We start from the raw sequence: 20,433 nt of genomic DNA on the forward strand, positions 1-20,433 counted from the left end.
CACTGATAGATGTTGAACTTGCAATTTTTGTTACACGTTTTGTAGGTATGTTTCATGCCCAGTTTCGGGTAGGTACATAAGAAAAGGAACAATAATCTCTACCCAGTAGTAGGTAGTAATAACAAGTAATAGAAGTAAGTATCTAACATTTATGATTTAAACAATACGCAATCTGCATCAAATGCGTTAAATTACATACATTACTTATATCAGTTGCGATACAGCCTCGTGTAATAAAATACTTATTCTATTTTTGAATTCATTGAAGTTTGACTGAACAATGTTTATTTTTCAAGAAAGTTGGTTTGGAAGCGTAGTCGTTCTCCTCATAGTCATGATCATTGGTAGGTAGATCATGGATCTTGTGAAAAAAATAGGCTGTGCTGCCTAACTCTGGTGAAGATATCGGGGATCTAAAACGTAATACGTTTCAGAACATCAGGATTGCAAATGTGTCAATTGATCAGCTTATGCGCTACTAAAACCGTTGCAATTTTTCTCCCAACGTCTAGACGATCTGGTCCTAGCATTCTAACGAGATTTTTTTTATCTGATTTACCACACGTACGCCTCCGGGAGCTTATCAAATAATTTCAATAAGAAATTTGTACATCTTTTTATATAAAAACACATTAAAAATGTACTATAATTTTGAAAATTTTGATATAGCAGCTATAAGCCCCAGGCCAAATGTGTTAACATTTTCGTTGGGTTTCTAAAACACCATTAGGTTTTCACCATCTTAATAACTTCTTCCTCTAACCAATAATTATAAAATTTGTATGGTTTTGTGATGAATGGCCAGATTTTGGTATTGTTTAGCTCGAAGACCGCAGCCTTTGCTTCTCTTATCTAGGACATACGCATGTATCTTAAATGTTCTCAGTTGTCTTTGCCTTTTAACAACGAGAATCCCAGTTCGTTGCCCTCGCCGACCACAAACTGTGGTCTCTTTGAACATTGCACAAGTTTATGGTGAAAACTTGAAAGCCCGCAACGAATAGTTCCTATATTACACAAGGAATTCATAGGTAATTGTTACGATTATTAGTTTATTGCGATGGAAAAATAAATTGGATAAACTTGATTTTGGGTTACGATTATATACGAGTACATACAATATACAAATGCACTCAAATTTATGGATCGATATCTGTTTTAGGTAGGTAAATATTTACTACATGTAGAATAATTTATTAAGAATCTCTTCAAATTATTGGTAATCGGTTAAAAAGGGGATCGCAGGCCTAAATAATGAATTAACAGGTTTCCCGATAAAATATTAGTAAACTCGTGTTCGAACACGTGTTCCGACATCGTGATAATATATTCGAAATTTGAAAAAATCAGGAAACCTGTTAATTTATTCGTTAAAAGCCTGCAATTCCCTTTTCAACCGGATTACCAATAATTTTAAGAAAATCTTAATAAATTATCAATAAGTACTTATTTTTCTCCGTGTATTCATTAAAAAATAATTTTTTATTGCATTAATTGATGATTTTGTGTTAATTTTATGATCATGGGAAGACAAATATTTTCTTGTTCTAGTTTTCTGGTAGTAGTTTATTTTTATTTTTATATTAACTCCACACAGGAGGCCCTGAAGAAAATAATTTCCCTCAGGGCCTATGTCATCTTTGGGGATGCTGTGTGGAGGGTCTTTTTGTGGAGAGGAAGGAGTGAACATGGGTCTTGAAGAGTCCCATGTTGTAGGAGGGAGGAAACACAGAGGCCGGCAGTTCGTTCCACAGCCGAGCTGTTGAACTTAAGAACGAATCGTAGAAGCGACCCGTTCCCATGTGACAAATGTCAACCGTGTACAAATGTTGGGCACGCGTTTGGCGTGTATCCCGACTACGCACCGGTGCCGAAGGGATCAATGACGCTAGTTCCTCAGAGCATCTTCCACTGTAATACCGATAGAACAAGGACAGCATACCTACCTGACGCCTGTGCTCTAAAGATTGCAGTCCGTTTGTTAAGATTGGGGAATCTATCAAACGGACCGCCCGTTTCTGCACAGAGTCAAGGGTTTTTTTCAGGTATTTAGGGGCTCCGGACCAGAGATGGCTGCCAAATTCGACAGTAGTGTTTGATGACCAAACTGCATAGCTAGGTACTAGTTCCCCATCTTTATCGATCCCATTTACTTCCTCATCCCACCATCTTTAGCATAACATAACATAAAGAATATGCCCAATAATATCATTATTTTATTTGTATTTATAATGTCCCATTCTGTAATTTCCCCTTTGAAACTTGCCTGTTTTAGTCTGCATTGCATAATTTTTAATTATTAGATATATATGTATATACTTAACATTTCTTGATAATGTGGTCCTCACTGGGTGCTTTACCTATGCTGAGGACCCCATCACAGTCAAATATTCGTGTATAGGTACAACATCAAACTATATTACCTACTTAAAGGTATTAATTGATTATTGTTTGATGTAATGTCTTAAGTGGCTCTCTAGGAACTACTAGAAATGTGCCTAAATAGCTTTAATCACTTGCTTTTACCCAAAACGTCAAATGTAATGTATAATGTACTAAATTATCTATCGATATTGATAGTATCTACCTTCTTTTGTCTGTATAAATTCCCTTTACATTGTTCAGCTATTAACACTCTCTACTAACTTGGTGGATGACGATTATGTTTTTGCCTTTCGATTAAAATAGGGACAAATGAATTTATAGCTTTTCACTCGCTCGATATAATCGATGCATGTTTCACTCGAGATACAATCTGGCGTACGTAATTAAGAATGAAAGATCTCGAATGTTGATTACGTTATACTAGATACAGGAGCCCTTGTTAATGTCAAGGGATATAAAGAAAACCGTGATGATTAAATCCATCCGATGACATAAATTACATACGATCCGCCTTTGATACTGCTTTACTTATTGATCCTATTTTAGAACTATATTTGTGTTCGGAGAAAAATTACTAATATTGAATATTGTTATTTTATTAAGAATTTCTTCAAATACGGTATTGCAAGCCCTTAACGAATAAATTGAAAGTTTTTCTGATAAACTTTTAGTAAAATACGATATTCATAATAATTGTATATTAACAAGGTGCATAAACTCGTGTTCCGATATATTAAATACTAAAAGTGTTTCAGGAAACGGCTTGTAATCCCGTTCTTAACCGGATTACAAATAATTTGATAAGATTTTTAATACATTAGCAATATTTATTGCTAATGTATAACGCAATTTGACGAAAATGTGAATGGTAAAAGAGTTGGGGTCGCCCGAAGAAGACATGGTCGAGTGAATCAGATACTTGAGTGGGGCCATGTCAAGAGTCAGAATAATAGAAGAGAATGTATGAGACGATGTATGAATGAGATGGAGGCGAAGAGTTTGTTCCAAGACCGAGTTGTTTGGAGATCCATCCTCTCTGCCTGCCCCTGGGGGTGGCGTGGTAGTTAATAAGTTAGTTACTTACTCATTTTTCTCTGTGTAACCTTTAAAACTAGGTGGACGCTAGTTTGACAATCTAACACTTTATCCAAAGTTAATATCCGCAAATAAATGGCAGCAATTACTCTCAGTCGCGTTAGTGACATTGAGATTAAATGTTCAGCCAAATTCTATATTAATTGATTTTAAGCGTTGAAAGCGGCAGTTAGAGCAAAAATGGTGATGTTTAAAAGGATACAAATACGAAGGATATTTTCTGACTTCCAATTGCGATTTTTTTTAAATGATGTAATATCAAAATGAACCAAATGATAGTTTAATTGCCGCGAAAATTGTCACCCGATTATGTTTTCGGACATTTTAATGGCATTTTACCATGACGTAAATATGTATTTTACCGTAACCGATGCGTTTAAGGCAATGCATTACGTAGTAATACAAAATCATGTGTTTTTGATTTGAAAATTTGGTCGCCTAGAAATTTTTTAAATGCTTTAATTTAATACTGCGAGTAGAATACATCTTGGCCTTTGAAGTAATCGAGTATTTTTTAGATAAGTCTTTTTATAAGCACAGAAAAAAATAATGTATAAGGCCTATGAAAACTGCTTTAAAGTTCAAAATCTCCTACTTACGAACCCATTTTCGGTTATGATTTTATTGTATAATGTGGAAAATTAAGTTATTTATAAAATTAAATATTTTTGCCTGAACATCCACAAAATAAAATTATGGCACTTTTTGGCCATGTTTTCTTGCATAAATCAAAACAGGTGGATGGTGTTAAGCGGGAATTTAAACCTTATCGCCATCTACGTAAGGGGTGTTATTGATGGCGGCTTGATTTAAAATATTACACGACGTCGTTCATCGCCTTAAAATGTATATACTGAACTGAAAATTTCCTGTGTAGGTTGAAAAGAGCTACAAAAATCAGTATATCCTATGAACTAATTATTAAAAAATGTTATCATTTCCTTCGATTTTCTTTGAATAAGAAAGACAAGCTTCCTGTAGTAAAAACACACCCATAAAAGAAATAGAAATAACTTTTCGCAGACAGCCAATACGAAATATGGCATAGTGAAACAATATCTCCCTGTGTTCATATCAGAAGTTAGAAATAATGGTATATAGGCCCCCCTCCATGTGATTATTTACAATGTAAGGGGGCCCATCTTCCACAAGCTATATCAATTACACAAAGTATCGGAATTGATCGCAATGGTGTTACTACAACCCGCAGATTAATAATAATTACATTTCCCACAATAGTTGACTCGTGAACTTCCATTCGATGTGATATAAAACCGCTAAGCAAATCTGTCGCTTGAAGCCAATCAATTTTCCAAAGCCTTCAGCGGATTACATTATGATCGTTCAATCAACCAAACTAAATGGATTACGAGTAACTAGAAGTCAACGAAAGAAGTAACTGAAGTCCCCGGCGTTATCCGGATTTTAGCAGGGTTTTTGAAATCAGACGTAGATAGTAATTTTTCTCTTATTTTGAACGTAAGTATTTTTTGAATTTTGTATAATTTCATAAAAGAAGTACCAAAATTCTGATTTAAGGGGTAGGAAATGGTGATTGGGGTTGGTTTTTGATATTTAATAGTTTTTAAATACATTTTTTTAAATAAGTTATTCACTTTTCAATTTCAAAATGCTAAAGCGTCCTCATTCCACGATACCTATTATCAGTACAAACGAATACCACATTACTATTATCCAACCAGTTGTCAGTCACGCGTCACAGTAGTTGAAATCTGTATTTAAAAATATACATCTTTTTATTTTGTACAGTTTTATCAAAATCTGATATTCTGAATATAATACTCATTTTGGATGAATATCTAACGAAAAAATAAACCGAAAAGTGAAATTTATGTTTTTCTCGTTCAAATTTGAAAATAAATTGCTATAGGCTTTGGGATAATTAATAAAACTCCCTACGAAATCTAAGAAAATCAGAATTTAGCATCAATTAAGATTTCGCTCTACGTTTTTGTATATTATCCATGTTATTATAGTAATTATTATAGTAAGTGTTACGATTATCTTCTTACGACCTACAACCAAACAAATGAAATGTCACATATTATAGGTATCTAAATACAATGATATATTACTATTTGATGATCGCTTAAATTATTAGCTTTTCCAAACGCTTTCTTTATTTGTGTAACTTTAACATATGTTATGAGAATAAATAATAATATAGAAAAAAAATGTTTACGAGAGATGGAAAGACTGGTGGAGTTATTAAAAGAAGGGTAAATGCAGGGAACTGTATTAACGGAGGACTACTAACAGTCCACAGTGGAGTTCTGGTACATTCCCTGATGTATGGCAGTGAGGCAAGGAACTGGCAGAGGAAGGATGAAAGTAGACTGAATGCTGTATAAATGAGTTCTCTGAAGCGTATGTGCGGTAAAACCATGTATGATCATGTGACAAATGTGGAAGTTCATTCAGAATGCAACGCTGATGTAAGCGTAACGAATAAGATTAAGAAAGCGACGCTTAGATGGTTTGGGCATGTGGAGCGAATGAACGAAGAACGGAGTAAAAGGAGAAAGACATGGTACGACTAGATACTTAAGTCGGGCCTTGTAGAGAGTTGGAATAACATAAGAGTATAAATGAGACGATGTATGCACGTGAATGAGGCAATGAGTGTATGCCAATATAGAGTTGTTTGGCGGTCCATCCTCTCTGCCTACTCTTGCGAAAACGGCGCGACGTTTAGTTAGTTAGTCTGAAAAGCAAATCAGCATTAATCTCGCTACAGTTCATCATTTTTATAATGTCATATTTATTATACGCAGAGTCGATAATGCACTCTTCAACGAAATAGCTCATAACGCTGCAGCTGCATTTATCTCTTTATTAATATGCATTTCTTAATATTTTCCACACAGCCGAGAGGGCCCTTTACGATCAGATCCCATTATCTATTTTTACGTTCCTATTTTACTTTTAGAATGCGATTAAAATTCTTCATGCATGAAGAAAATATCAATAGAAATATTCATGACATGTTATGCCGTGTTTTTAGTTATTTTTAAATTAGGGTTGTCCAAAATAGCTTAAGGCACTACCACCTACAAAAATCATATCCTTTGTCTGGCATAAACAAAAATAATAAAAACATAAACAAAATTTCCTTGTATGAGGTAACAAAAAGCTTAAACTAGGGTTTTTTGATCGCCTGATCTTATTGCAATGTTTTCAAATGAAGTCCTTTAATGTTCAGATGACGCTTAAAACCACATCTATCATATTTTAATTAATTCAAAATAACTTACAAGGTCATTTTCTGTTCCAGCAATCATCGTTTGTTCAGTGCAATACAGTTTGGGTACGTACAATTTAAATTAACTGGAGTGTTGGGAATACACAATTATTGTCAATGTCATCATTGGCCACCTTCAAATCAAACGTAAACAAGACTTAAAGCTACCTATCGTGTTGATCTAAAAAATAATTACTGTTGCTGTTATGAAATGTATATGTAAGTGTATGTATGTGTGTATACATGTATGCATGTAGGTGCATACATGTACATTATTCTTTACTTAAAGTGTTGTGTTCATCAATGTTGTGTTTGTCTGTAATTAGTGATAGTATCAACCAAGTTTAATTAATGTAATTGTATTTTGAGAGCTTTGATATGAATCACTGTTGACAAACCTAAGGAAAAAAAAAATTACACACGCGTCTTGAACTTGTATCTATTTAAGAAACTTGAAATACTTCCAGATAACTTGATATCATCTATGTGGATCACGAACATTTAATTTGATTATGAGTATAAACGATTCTAGCTTTGCATTATGATAAATGTCTGCCAGGAACCCATAACTATGAAGAGGTGTAATATTTTGAGCCTGTTAGCGTATTAAAAACGTACGCGGGTAATTTGAGATGATTTATAATATCTTAAGAATGGATCTAATGTTATGAATGTGCGGTTATAGAGTCGGCCGGGGGCGGGTGTATGTAGGTACTGTGTAGCTTTACACTTAAAATGGTATTAAATCATTTCTACACGTTAGAAAACCGCCTGAAATATTAAGTTCTGGTTTCCCGAACATATTTCAGACCTTGCCACAAAGATAAATAAAGACTGACGATATCAATCAGTGTTATAAAGTCGAATGTAGTGAGTTCGTTGAGAATATTATAATAACAGTTAAATGCGACTTAGTAAGATGTTGATTTACGAGTAAGTATAAAGGTTTTAAGCTCTTTACAGTGTTAGTTTCCCACTCATTCAAGCCGTTATAAGTCACAACACGGTTTGTTTAGCCAACAGTATTTAAATTAACTTTCACCCGATTCTCTGAAATAAAGTCTATGAGTATCGTATATACTTTTGATTCAACTGAAACTAGTGCATTCTCATACTTTCTTTCAGTAGATACTTTTTACTTTGCATCAGAACAAGATTTCCTTTTCCTGACATGTGTCCTATGCACACTCAACAGGTTACAAAAATCTGTCAATTTAACAAGACTCGATTAAAAATAATACTACGAGACTTCGTTTGTTATATAATAATAATATTTTTTGGATAACAGTTTTTTTTACCGTGCGTAGTGTGGGTGTCAGGTCAAGTCATTATTTTGTGCCATCTCAGTTCTGACACTATTCTGTATACACCGGTCTATTTTCACGAAAATAATAAGAGTTTTTCAGAAATATCACTTCCAAGTCACACGCTTTACCAGGCTAGAAAGTTAATCAAAACAGTAGTTTAATTTACACGATAAGCATTAATCGAGACTTTTCATTACTTGCGGGATAAACTGTCCAGAGTGTAAGACACACCCGCGAAATTATTCAATATATGCTAGTGTTTCATTCAACAATTACTGCTTGTTACATTTTTTTCACCTTAGAACAACCAACTTTATTTTATATGAGAAAGGAAAAAGATAATAATAATAATAATATAATAATAATAATAATAAATCGGGTAAGAGATAAGCCTCCATAGCTCAGTGGTCAGAGCTTTCGACCGGAAATCGAATGGACACGGGTTCGAGTCCCGTTGACGTCATGTATTTTTTATCAGGAGATTTTTCAATGTGGATGAGTGTTTCAGGCGAACAATTATTGCTTATAAAAATAATTGAATGATTACCACAACATGTAGATTTTATATTTAAATTCTTGTGTTTTTTTTACATTTACCCAATACATGAAAAAAATATATTTCTTCAGGGCGTATGTTATCTTTGGGAACGCTGCGTTGAGAGTCTTTTTAAGGAGAGTGTTAAGATTTGTTTGGGCTTGATGAAGTCTTCAATAACAGACGCATGGCTTTTTTTTTTGTTTTTACTGCACAAAACTGCATTTTTACTTTATTTAATGTTACAAAGAGTTAAATTATTCCCGACCCGGGCAAAACACTTTTACTATTGGTCTGTACACCATAATGACTGCTTGTTACTATTTTATAGGAGAGAAGAAGAAAAAATCCAGTCGGCGATGCTTTTTATAATCTAACCAAGTAAAACACATTGACAAGCTAATTGTAAACACACACTGTCAAAGAAAGCCAATTGATAAGGCAAAAAATTTGTTTTATCTGTTAGCCCTAGTTTTACCTCTGACCGCTAGGTGCTAGGCAGGAGCCTGTAAAGTAACTGGTGGTGAACTTTGCTAATGGTCCGTACATTTTTAACAGAGAGAAAATTCTGGAAAAGAAAAATGTATGAGGTGTAAGTAGTCATCTAGGGAACAGTGTGTACAGGAGTGAGCGCAAAACGATGGGTCGAGAGACCAGTTGGAAAGGGTCTCAAAACTAGCACTGGCTCTATGATCTGGCTTGCCACTCAGGTGGTGGGTAGGCGCACCCTGAACACACCTCCCCCGATGAACCCGGGCACCTCTGCTAAATCACCAAACGTGGCGAATCACTTGGGGTGACCTTTGGCAGAGGTATCCAATAAATGGTTCTGGGGCGGCGGTACCCAAACACGCCTCCCAAATGCAGAGTTTTACAGATATTACATTTACAACACAAGATTTTTAATTAATACATTCATTTAGGGATAGGAATACAAACAAGTGTTAAGGTTATGTTGAAAGTACTAATGTACTAATGTAGAAATATATATTTTATTAACATTTTTCACTTATTTAACTTCAATTACTACCTTAATTACATTACTACATTACCACAACTCCTCTTGTCATGCTTCGTTGTGCTATAACATTGGATTTGTCATGTGGTATCTCGAAAAATTCGCGGTGATGACTAAGTCTGAAGTTTATTTATAATAACCACAAACCCACTGAAAAAAATATGAATATGATTCAAAATAAAATCACCATAATATTTTTCGTTTAAAAACTATATTTTTATTTTAGATCTTTTAATTTTCAATTTTTCAAATTTGCAGCAGTGTTTATCAAGAATGATTAATGAATTCACAAAGTCGTTTTACTCCGGATTATCATAATAACACGTATTTTGATTTTGCTTGATTACCATAAAATGGTTTATTGATTTGTTTGTATCGATTATCATGGCATATAAATTCGTTAATGAAACAAATACCTCCCACATAGGAATACCTTGATGCGTTACTCCAATATGACATGCCTTTCCCGTTACTTGCATGCATTTTGATATTGAGCCGATAATACATTCAGTTTCACAACTCTGCCATTGAAATTCAAAAGCGTGGGTGGTTGACTAACATTACCTACTATTGAATTGGTAACGGATTAATAATAGTAGGGCATGTTCCTATTTGAGTATCGAGTATTGAATATTCGATACCTTTATTAGACGTTAACGGCATTCCACAAGGCCTTAAATTGGGTCCTAACGTAAACGCAATAATTCCTGGATTAGCATCTGTCATTGTAATGAATTGGTTGTCATCTACGTAGAAGCAAACGTGCCTATTCTTGATATTCCTTTTGTCGCGTACAAATAAATCATTAAAATTAATTACTAGGAAATGTCACAAAGTAGAAGGTACTTTTCATAAATTAAACATTAATTTGGCAAAACTGTTTAAATATTTTTAGGAACTATATCACAAACTTGGTATATTGTTTATTTGCCACATTCATAACATTTTTCATTATAGGTGGGGTATATTATCCACAGTTTACCAAATCTATAAATATATTGAGGTTATCTCCTATTTTAAAACGTCCCAATGTAAAAGTATAAATTTTATCAATTACGAATATCATTTAATCAACTCAATCCGAATGTTTTGTATGTACATCATGGAGTAGTATTTTTCAAATTAATCGAATATTTTCATCTGCTCTTATCACGCATCCGGGCAGTTCCGGAATACCCTTTAAAGTAGTCGGAAGCTGTAAAAATACATATTAGATTCGGAAAAATACAAGGTCGATAAATGTGTAATGAGCTGATCTATGCAGACAGGAGTGTCGGGAAATGTGTGATCCCCAAGTGGATGGAATTAGATGTGTGTACTTTTATCATCTGAAGTATAATTTTCAAAAGGACTAGAATTTCGCGTAAAATCACAGGATAGGAACACAAACCGAACGACGTTAAATAATCACATTAATCTGTGGACAATTTATTACAGTGCCACGTCTTGGGATCCTTTATAATGCGATTCCCTAAGCTGTAGCTTCTTCGGCTTATCGGTAAATCCTGTCCTGCTGCCAGGCGCTGTTCAAATATTTATTACTTTTTTAACCCGTTTCCTTTTCATTATAATATTTAACCTATAAGCCATAAAAATAAAACGTCGCCATCGTTAGAAAGTAAAGCGCCTTGGCAACTTTACACGAGTTATTATTTAAAGTTATTGATGAACCAAAGGCTCGGTATATCGGTTGATTTAAAGCTCGGCTTGGTTGGAATGTCGAGCTTAGCGCGGCTTAGAACATAATCCGTATATAGGTCAAGCCTAGATATTACAAGTAATCTATGTAAAACCAAATTACTGTATACGCGAGTAGTATATCTATGCAGTTTAATGTCATCGAGAGAACGAGAGATTTCAAAATATGAAATGTTTTAGGCGGCTTTTAAATAAGAGATTTTTAGTATTGAATTTAAATAGTATTTTTTTTTACTGGAGTCAACGAACTATTTATAAAATCTTGCCGAACAAACAACTGAAAACACCGTTAAGAGGTTGACAAATTACCCTTTTAATACCTTACAAGACTATTTGTCTATTTTAGATTGATTATCAATTTATAACGTCAACACCCCTCATCGGTCGATGAATATAATAGTCCATACTGATAAAATTATGCAATTTACGTATATTTCAGTGAGATGGAATTACGCAGGTAATTAATCACGTTAAGGTCGTATAAGGATTTGTTACTGCTAACGCCTCGGTGTCTAAAATATGAAATATTCTGCGGCTTACCTAGGCTTAAGCGGCCGATTTAGCCAGTTTACATTTGAGTGAGGAATGTGGCACATAGCGAGGATATGGACCTACTGATATACCAGGCCTAAGTCATATGGAATGAATGTATGATCTAACCGAGCTTTCTCTGCCTAGGCATCCGTGATATAACTGTGGGTTTCATTGCGTGGTCCATTGTATCGACTTCGTGCCCTACAGTGGATTCCATTCCGAATCGTGATTTATGACCCGCGTACTAATTAAAGACAAAGACCGAACCTTAGATGGTTTATTTTTATCCCGTGGCTCATATTAATGTTCCTCGAAATGGCCGCTTTCGGAAAGAAAAAATGTTTCAGAGCTTGAATCAGATTAATGCATGGAGAAGATCTGAAGGTTCAGTAACTACCCAGTTTTAATCAACGATCTTGTTCTTTCAAACCCTTTTTGGGAGGCCGGAATCATTAACCTACAAGTTTCAGTAAAAAAAATCATAGTAATCATCAAATAGTTCAGTGATACAAACAACTTGTAAAAATATAATGTAAAAGCCCACGTGTAATTTGTGTAAAAAAAAAAAAGAATATTCCATTGACATGGGATTTCAAGATTTCATATTATATTTTTTAAATTTATTATACTGCTGAATGTTTCAGAATGGACACATTGCGTTGCTTAAAACAACTTTAGTTATTTTTCTTCTTTTCCTTCCAACTTCTACTTCCTTCAGCCTTGCAACATATCCCAAATAAAATTGATGCATCAGATCAGGCAAACTGGTACCACATTAAAAAAAAATACACTTTGAAAATTATAATTTATTTAGATAAAATAAAAATAAATAAAATTACAAAAAAACAATCCGATCTGAAAAGCCCTTGTCAGATCACCATATAAAAACAACGATAATAACAACAAATAACATTCCATAAACAGTAGGTAATATGTTTTTCTTGAGTAATTTTTGATCAGTACATAATGGCGGAGGAAAGCTCACAACAAAAGCGACATATTTTAATAAATCACAGCGCTAAAAGCTCCGAACAAAAAATGTCCTATCCCGGCAACCGCAACCTTTCTCTCCTCTATATTCTCTCATGAATCACGAATATATTCAGAATATGAACCATGTTTATGCAAATTGGAGTTTCGGGAGCCATGCTTTTTATTTATAAATCAAGACTTGCACCACTCTGTTCGCCCTCCGTTATTTTGTCTTTCACCGCATGTCCGAGTTCACGAAGAATAATAAATTTTTATTTTTTATTCACGCCTTGGAGGCTTGAATTTCAGATTATTATAGGTAAGTTATTCAGGAGTACACTAATAATTGTATAGTACACAACGTAATGAACTGAGTATGAACGATATAAGCAAGTATGTACAAGTTATCATGGAAAGTTGTACAAAGGAGTTCAATAAGTGAATATAATAACAGTAGTACAAAATAATTACTTAAAGTACTATGACAGTAGTTACAGAGCAATTTGTATTACCTAAATTTGTTGATATTTATAAAAAAATAAATATGAACAGTTTGCTGTAAAGCATGTTTGTATTTAGCAAACCCTTTAAGCCAGATTGTGGGTTTTACATAACTTACTAAATTTATACAGCGATAAAAGCTGCACACGAAAAAGCATGAATGATATAAGTACCTTGGTACTATACTTGGTTGAGTTTATATTATATTATAGACCGGTCGGTGGCTGAGTTGACATCACGTTTGGGGTCCCACCCAGGCGTGGTGTGTAAAGTTCCTAACCTGGCTAAGTCCTCCATCACAACACAAGCAACATTTTCTGCTTACTGTGGTGGTAGTAGAAGATTATTCAAATATTATCAGGCTACTCAGGAGTGTTTACTTTTCTTAAAAAAAAATAATAAAAAGGTAGTTAATGTAGGTTTGTTATTATTGTAGTAACATAATAAGGTAGTTTAAGTAAGTTTGTTATATTTTTTTTAATGCTTCCGATTTTGTTGTCCGGGTTAAATCTAAAAAACTAAACCCTTCCACTCACTTTTCCACAAATGATCAGCTAGTCAATCAACACTATGCAAGTGCATTATATAAGTAAAATAAATACAAAACAATACAAGAACAACAACACGTCAACTCACCAGAGATCAAATGGGAATTGTTTTTATTTTTATTATAATAAGGTAGTTAAATTAAGTTTATTATTATTATAATAGAAATAAACACGAACAGTTTGTTATGAAGCTTGTTTGTAATTATCGAACCTTTATTATGCTAATATTATATTTGATATAATATTTGTTGAACACTTTAACCCATTTTTGCACAAATATTAGGTACTGGACCTAATGGTCGAATGGTAAGAAACGTAACCCTTTCTTCTTCCACGTAAGAGAATGAGATATTATTTTGCCAGTGATGACGTTTTGCATACTAGTAATATGAGCTACAGTAGGTACACGTAGATTACTATACTAGGTATTAAAATTAGCTACTGCTGCCATCTGTAAGTGTGAGTCTTAATCTTTTAAAGTTATAACTAAATCAGGGGCATTTTGATAAGTTAGAGTTCTGCTCGAGCTCACATGGTAAAATCATTTTATGTAATTATTTGAAAATATCGCGTCCTTTTTTCCTGCAGATATTTAAAATCATCTATTGTTGCTCCAATGAAAAATGAAACTCAGTGAATCAATTCAGTAAGTGTTTTATTGAAGAGATCCAAAAACAGTAGGTACCGTTCTATTAATGCAATAGATATATTCTTAAGGCGCCTAGATACTCGTCTGTACCGCCGCCTATTCTGTCATGTCCTTATTCCGAAGTTGGCATGAGCAGAGGTTCAAGTCATGCAATCACATGTATTTAAAAATTGAGTTTTGTAGGTAAAATAAATGCATGAATGAGTGCTTAGACAGAGCACTGTACTAAGTAGGTGGATAGCTTCATAAATACGGTGCCTCAACAACATGCTGTTAGGATATAATAATAATAATAATAATTGGATGACTTGTATAGGGCCGTTTTTGAGCAAAATCACCTCAAGGGCGCTACCTGCGATAATGAAATATCATGTTATTAAATACATGTATTTGAATATCACGTTTGTTTTCGGAATGAAAGAATTATAGAAGCGGAAATAAACTCATCCGATCGAGCTGAAACTCAGCAGATAGACCTGATGTCGATGAAAATGAATTTGATCGTTGGTGGCAATCACGTACACACTCGCGGGCATATAGGCATTTATCTGAAACGGATGAAATGTCGGTCCTACCTGATCGGCATTTGGCGAGGTCGGTAGATTGGCCAGTTTTTAAAATGGAAAAATTATATATTAAAGTTAAAAAAAACTTTTTTTTTCCTTTTTTTACAGGTTGAGTTTGGTTTTTTTGGTTGAGTGTGACTTCACGGAATACTATTGCATACATTTACCAACGTTCACTTTGAAAGCTTATAATTTTATTACTTTTAGATATATCGTAAAACTAATTTTACTCTCGTTAAAACTCAAAATATTTTCATTAAAAAAATAGGATAAAATCTCATTCTAAAAACCGGCCTGTACGTAAATGTTATCAAAACGAAAAATTATATATTAAAGTTAAAAAAAACTTTTTTTTTCCTTTTTTTACAGGTTGAGTTTGTTTTTTTTGGTTGAGTGTGACTTCACGGAATACTATTGCATACATTTACCAACGTTCACTTTGAAAGCTTATAATTTTATTACTTTTAGATATATCGTAAAACTAATTTTACTCTCGTTAAAACTCAAAATATTTTCATTAAAAAAATAGGATAAAATCTCATTCTAAAAACCGGCCTGTACGTAAATGTTATCAAAACGAACGCAGTCGGGAAGACAGAAGTTTAGTTTTTAAAGTTTTCTCATGCTACCGAGAGATAGAATTAAGTTTTCAAATAAAAAGCTTTCAGTAAGCTTAATAAAGCTGTACAGTAATACATAAGGTTTTCGGACTTTAATGACTAAGCACTCTCTCTGTTATTACTTATTATCTGATTATTGGTAGTGACAGCTTTATAAAAGCTGTACCAATCTGACGACATCTTAAATAAAGAGAACACACCTGTTAATTAAATTAAAACTACGACTTATCAGGTTGTCAAGCTTTTGAAAGCTATGATAAAGCTACCAATCAAACCAAGTTAAATTGTTTAATTCAAGCAATTTCAAGTTAATAAATTAAATGCTTGATTTTAATTGACTACCTGCGTATATTTTTAATGAAAAACTCTCCTTTCAATTGATAATATTCATGAAGATACAAAGAATTTTCGCTGTAATGCAAATATATTCGGATTTTCATGAACACGTGTTTCGAAATCGTGATAATATATTTTTAATTTAATAAAATTTTATCGGGAAACCAGTTAATAAGGAAGTTGAGTGAAAAATATTTTGACTTATAAAAAATATGTTCATGTAGATCAAAAAATATCGATTCTAAATATATAAATATATTTCTATATTATTATTCTTAGAATTAGTTAAACGTTCTTGAAAAAGCATTCAATAGCAATAGACTGTATACGCTCCACGATTGGTTGAAAGAATTCTGACGTCACATGTGTCGTGACTTGTACAGACAACGGATCACCTATGGTGCATCTCTTTCTATTACATGAGAGATGGTCGGTTTAGATGAGAGAGGTGTATAGGCCAAACGTTTATTTGGGTTTGTCAAATATATGTACGTATTTGTTGTTATTATTATATGAAATGGATTTCTAAAGATACATATTCGTATAGTGCTTTATAATAACATGTTGTTTATTGCATAACTTAGAAGTTTTTATTATTATACATGTCACATAGCATGTGATACACTTCAGGTCGCCGGCCGCCCAGAAAAGTCTCACAGTGAACTGGGCTGTAAACCGTTATTTTACTTTTGGTCTTTACTTTTCTGCGCGGTGGTCCTGAATTCGTGCGGGGAACGTCAACAAGTAGCGACGGCAATACCGTACAAGTACCGTACCGGGCGGGAAAAGCAAATATTCTAACTTAAAATATTAATTTAACTATGAAATCTTAATCAATTTTCTTTTTTTTTAATAACATCAATTCTAATAGACGGTTAACATTGGTAAAAAAATTACTGGAATTCCTTGTTGAAGAATTAAATTTTTTTCCATACAAAATGCTTAAGCGACGTGGTTTTCACAGTTCGAATGACGTCACACCAAACCCCGCCTCTTACCGCTCGGATTCCGCTCGTTTTGGCGGGCTTAATAAAATTTAAACTTTGAGAATTAATTTAATTATGAAAACAAACTTTAAAAAAAAAATACCAGTATTTAAGTTTGAATGCGAACATTGATAAAAAAAAATTAAAAAAATGGACTCAACTTCCTTATTCATAGTAAGGCCTAAACTAATCCCGTTTTAACCGGAATCAATAATCTCTTTTAAGAGACTCTTAATAAATTGGCAATACTCATTTTTCGCCGTGTAGTTCAAATGATACACTTTATTTGTCCCTAAATTCAGTTTATTTTTTTTAGAATAAAAGATTTAAAAAAATATATTACTACCTAACCATCAAGCCATTTGTCTGCAGAGGTAGGCAGATAAGCGAAACAACTTGGTTTTGGCACAAACTCCTTGCGTCACTTACTTTTCTACATCGTCTCATACATACCCTGCTGTTATTCTCTTGACATGGCCCGACTCAAATATTTGGTTCACTTGATCGTGCCATGTCTTCCCGGGAGTCTCCGACTTCTTCTATTCGATATTCACGTTCCCATTCGCTTTCTGATTGATGGTAACTTTTTGCTTTCAGTCAAAAAACGTCAAAAATGTACAATTGTCGTAAGCACGTTCGAATTCTAAAGCATTCATTTTACCAATGTGAAAACATCAATCAGTACATATTTAACGGTATTAAAAATTGTTAGGGGGTTCCTACTTTCATGCGTTTCCTTTGTAATGTGCTATTAAAATAAATACACAAAGAATTCTCAGGAAAATATATGAAACGCAATTGTAAAAAAACTTGTTGGCTGAAAATATAGCTTTGGCAAATAAAAAGGTCCAAACAGTGAAAGCTGTTCCAATGTCTTGACTCTAGAGCCCACCGTTTGTCATGTTTTTTTGGGCCATAAGATGAACAAGTAGATTTTCTGCTTTGTAATGTACATTTATAGACTGCACCGAGGAGTCCGCTCTAGGCGTCGAATTGCCAAGGTGTCAGGACGCTAAGGCGCTGATAATACCTGACACCTAACATCGTCCTGACATCGCCCATGATATCATTTTTCATAAAAAGGCTAAACCAAAAATCGTCCGCATATTATTGATATACAGTGATCACCTACCAAGGCATCTACTGTTTTTTTGGTTTAAATAATACAATTTATTATTATCCAGGTGGAGATATTTCAATTCCTTCTATTCCAACTCATTCCTTTTTACATTCTCCATTCCCTAGCTCCCACATTTACCCATTTTACCCACTCCAGCCCATTACATCACATAGTCTGCAGCATAGTGTATAGCTCACCTTACATTCACCAGAGCACTGAGCAGTAGGTGGGTAGGTACCCACCTCTGTGTGATACGGGATACCCTACCCGGGACCCGCGGCGGGCGGGTGTCTCCGTGTGTGGTCACTCTTAGCTTAAGTGGTTCCTGTTCCGATACTACAAAGTCTCAGTACTTACCTACCTTGAGTACTTAGTACTTACTCAAGGGCAACGGGAAGACGAACGGGAATGAGTAGGTACTTTACGTGTAACAAGAATAAATGTATTTTTACTAAGAGAGCTTTTGAAAAGCCCGGTTGATTTTTAAAATTTAGATGTTTAAACAGGATTCTGATCAGAAATGTAGGTATGTACTGTTTGGGAGAATCTGTTTATGTTAACATACATTTCTTTAGAGATGTATCTTTATGTTTTTTTAACGTTTTATGTTTATTTAAACTCCTAATGGGATCTTACATACGATGCAGTATATCTTATTCGAGAAATTACAATGACAAAATATAGGTAACATAGCATAGAAAGTTGACAAAATAGCATAAAATATTCATAAGTGACATTAAATTGGATAATCTGCCAATAGCCTTCAAATCAACGATAACGTAAGTAAAGCAGCAGTGCACAAAAATATGCGACGCGCGGCCCTGGTGTATTAGACGGACCTACGGTCGACTTTGCCCTAGCAGACCTCGAAAATCAATTATTTTATTTATTTTAACTAAAATCTTAAATGTTTCTAAAGGGATCCCTCCGGAAGTTACTAATTCAACGTCTAGAAAAATAAATTCTGGTGCTTATCGCTAATTTTATAATTGAATAACGTTTTATCCAATTTTTAACACGTTTTACATAAATAATCTTTATGGAAAGGTCTTGTTTTTATTAATCTTAAATATAGATAACTTACATACGTAGGGATCCCTCTAGAAACATTTGGAATTTTAGTAATACGTTCATCAGAAATAATTAAAATGTAAGCGTCCAACGAACCCCCGTTATTAAGAGTCTTATGTCGCCTTACCAGTTTTAATAAAAGCTAAATAAAGCTAGGTTGTTTGTTTTTCGTCCGTTCTCTAAAGTAAAGTTATGTGCTCCATAGGGTTATTAAGTTTAAAATTTACGAAGCATAGAAATTAAAATAAATTTTGTAGAAGGGCGGCCAAGCTATGAAGGTATGTTCTTTAGGCTTCTAACTAGGGATCTGTACAACAGTTTTATGAGTTGCAACGATTCAAAATTGATGTAAATATATGCGTAGTTTGCTTGGCGAACGTAACAAACATTTAATCTGTTAAGTTTTTAATATTACTTTTCGTAGAAAGCTATCACTTTGCGGTTGGACATCTGAATAAAACAATAACTTTGTAAAATACCACAAGTCAATTGTTTATTTCAATTTTGTGGTCATATATTATAATAGCCCGGTGACTTTTGCAAATGGCTAGTATTCAGTTGGATGGAGTTTTAAATTCATGTGGGTAACGACTTTCAGACCTAGCAAAATGAAATGCAATATAAACCATTTGATTAATATAAGACTTTTGTAATACTTTAAAATATTTACATACTTCATTAGTACGGAGCCAAATAGAGTACAACTAGAGACACCCATTCATAGCTTTAATTTTTAAGAAATGTAGCATTAATTATTGAAAAAATAGTTTTAATTTTGCATTTTCATAGCGTTTATAGCTAAATAGGATAACGTCAAAGAATGGGAGTCGGCAAGGGGGGAAAAACAATTAAATTAGCAAAATCACTTGAAACGTGTTTATTGTATTATTGATTGAAACTCAACATGGCACATGTTTCTACAGTAGAGTGTGTCGTGTTCGTTCTACGATCTATCAATACAAGATTATGGCGACTAAAAACTCTTTTTTACTATCGCTAAAAACACCATTTATCGCTTTAATTCGTGAAAATATCGTTAATGCCATGAATGGGTGTCTCTAAGTCTAACTCACCTATTTGGTTACCGGAATATGAGCTTCAATCAAATTCCATTGAAAAAATACATTACAAATTTATATGATAAGTAAATTATAAAGATAATTATGCCGTGTTGCGCCACCTCTTTCTTTAGCCAACGTTTCGGACAGCATTACAGTTTCCATCACCACC

At 33.7% G+C, this 20,433-nt stretch overlaps 1 protein-coding gene across 3 annotated transcripts in view; it reads left to right on the top strand.

Moving 5' to 3' along the window:
* The window catches only part of by (focal adhesion protein tensin), a 554,755-nt gene that overhangs the window by 321,015 nt on the left and 213,307 nt on the right, over positions 1 to 20,433 (top strand). For 2 of the 3 annotated variants that reach the window (XM_089651274.1, XM_089651275.1), the window contains exon 3: positions 6,776 to 6,808. The exons of the other annotated variant lie outside the window; for it this stretch is intronic. In XM_089651274.1, coding sequence (XP_089507400.1) covers positions 6,776 to 6,808 — 33 coding nt within the window. The remainder of the gene's footprint in view (positions 1 to 6,775; positions 6,809 to 20,433) is intronic. 3 annotated transcript variants of the gene reach the window in all.

The sequence above is a fragment of the Hesperophylax consimilis genome, chromosome 4 (genome assembly GCF_061612785.1).
Source record: "Hesperophylax consimilis isolate HC1 chromosome 4, BYU_Hcon_1.0, whole genome shotgun sequence".
Classification (NCBI taxonomy): Eukaryota; Metazoa; Arthropoda; class Insecta; order Trichoptera; family Limnephilidae; genus Hesperophylax; species Hesperophylax consimilis.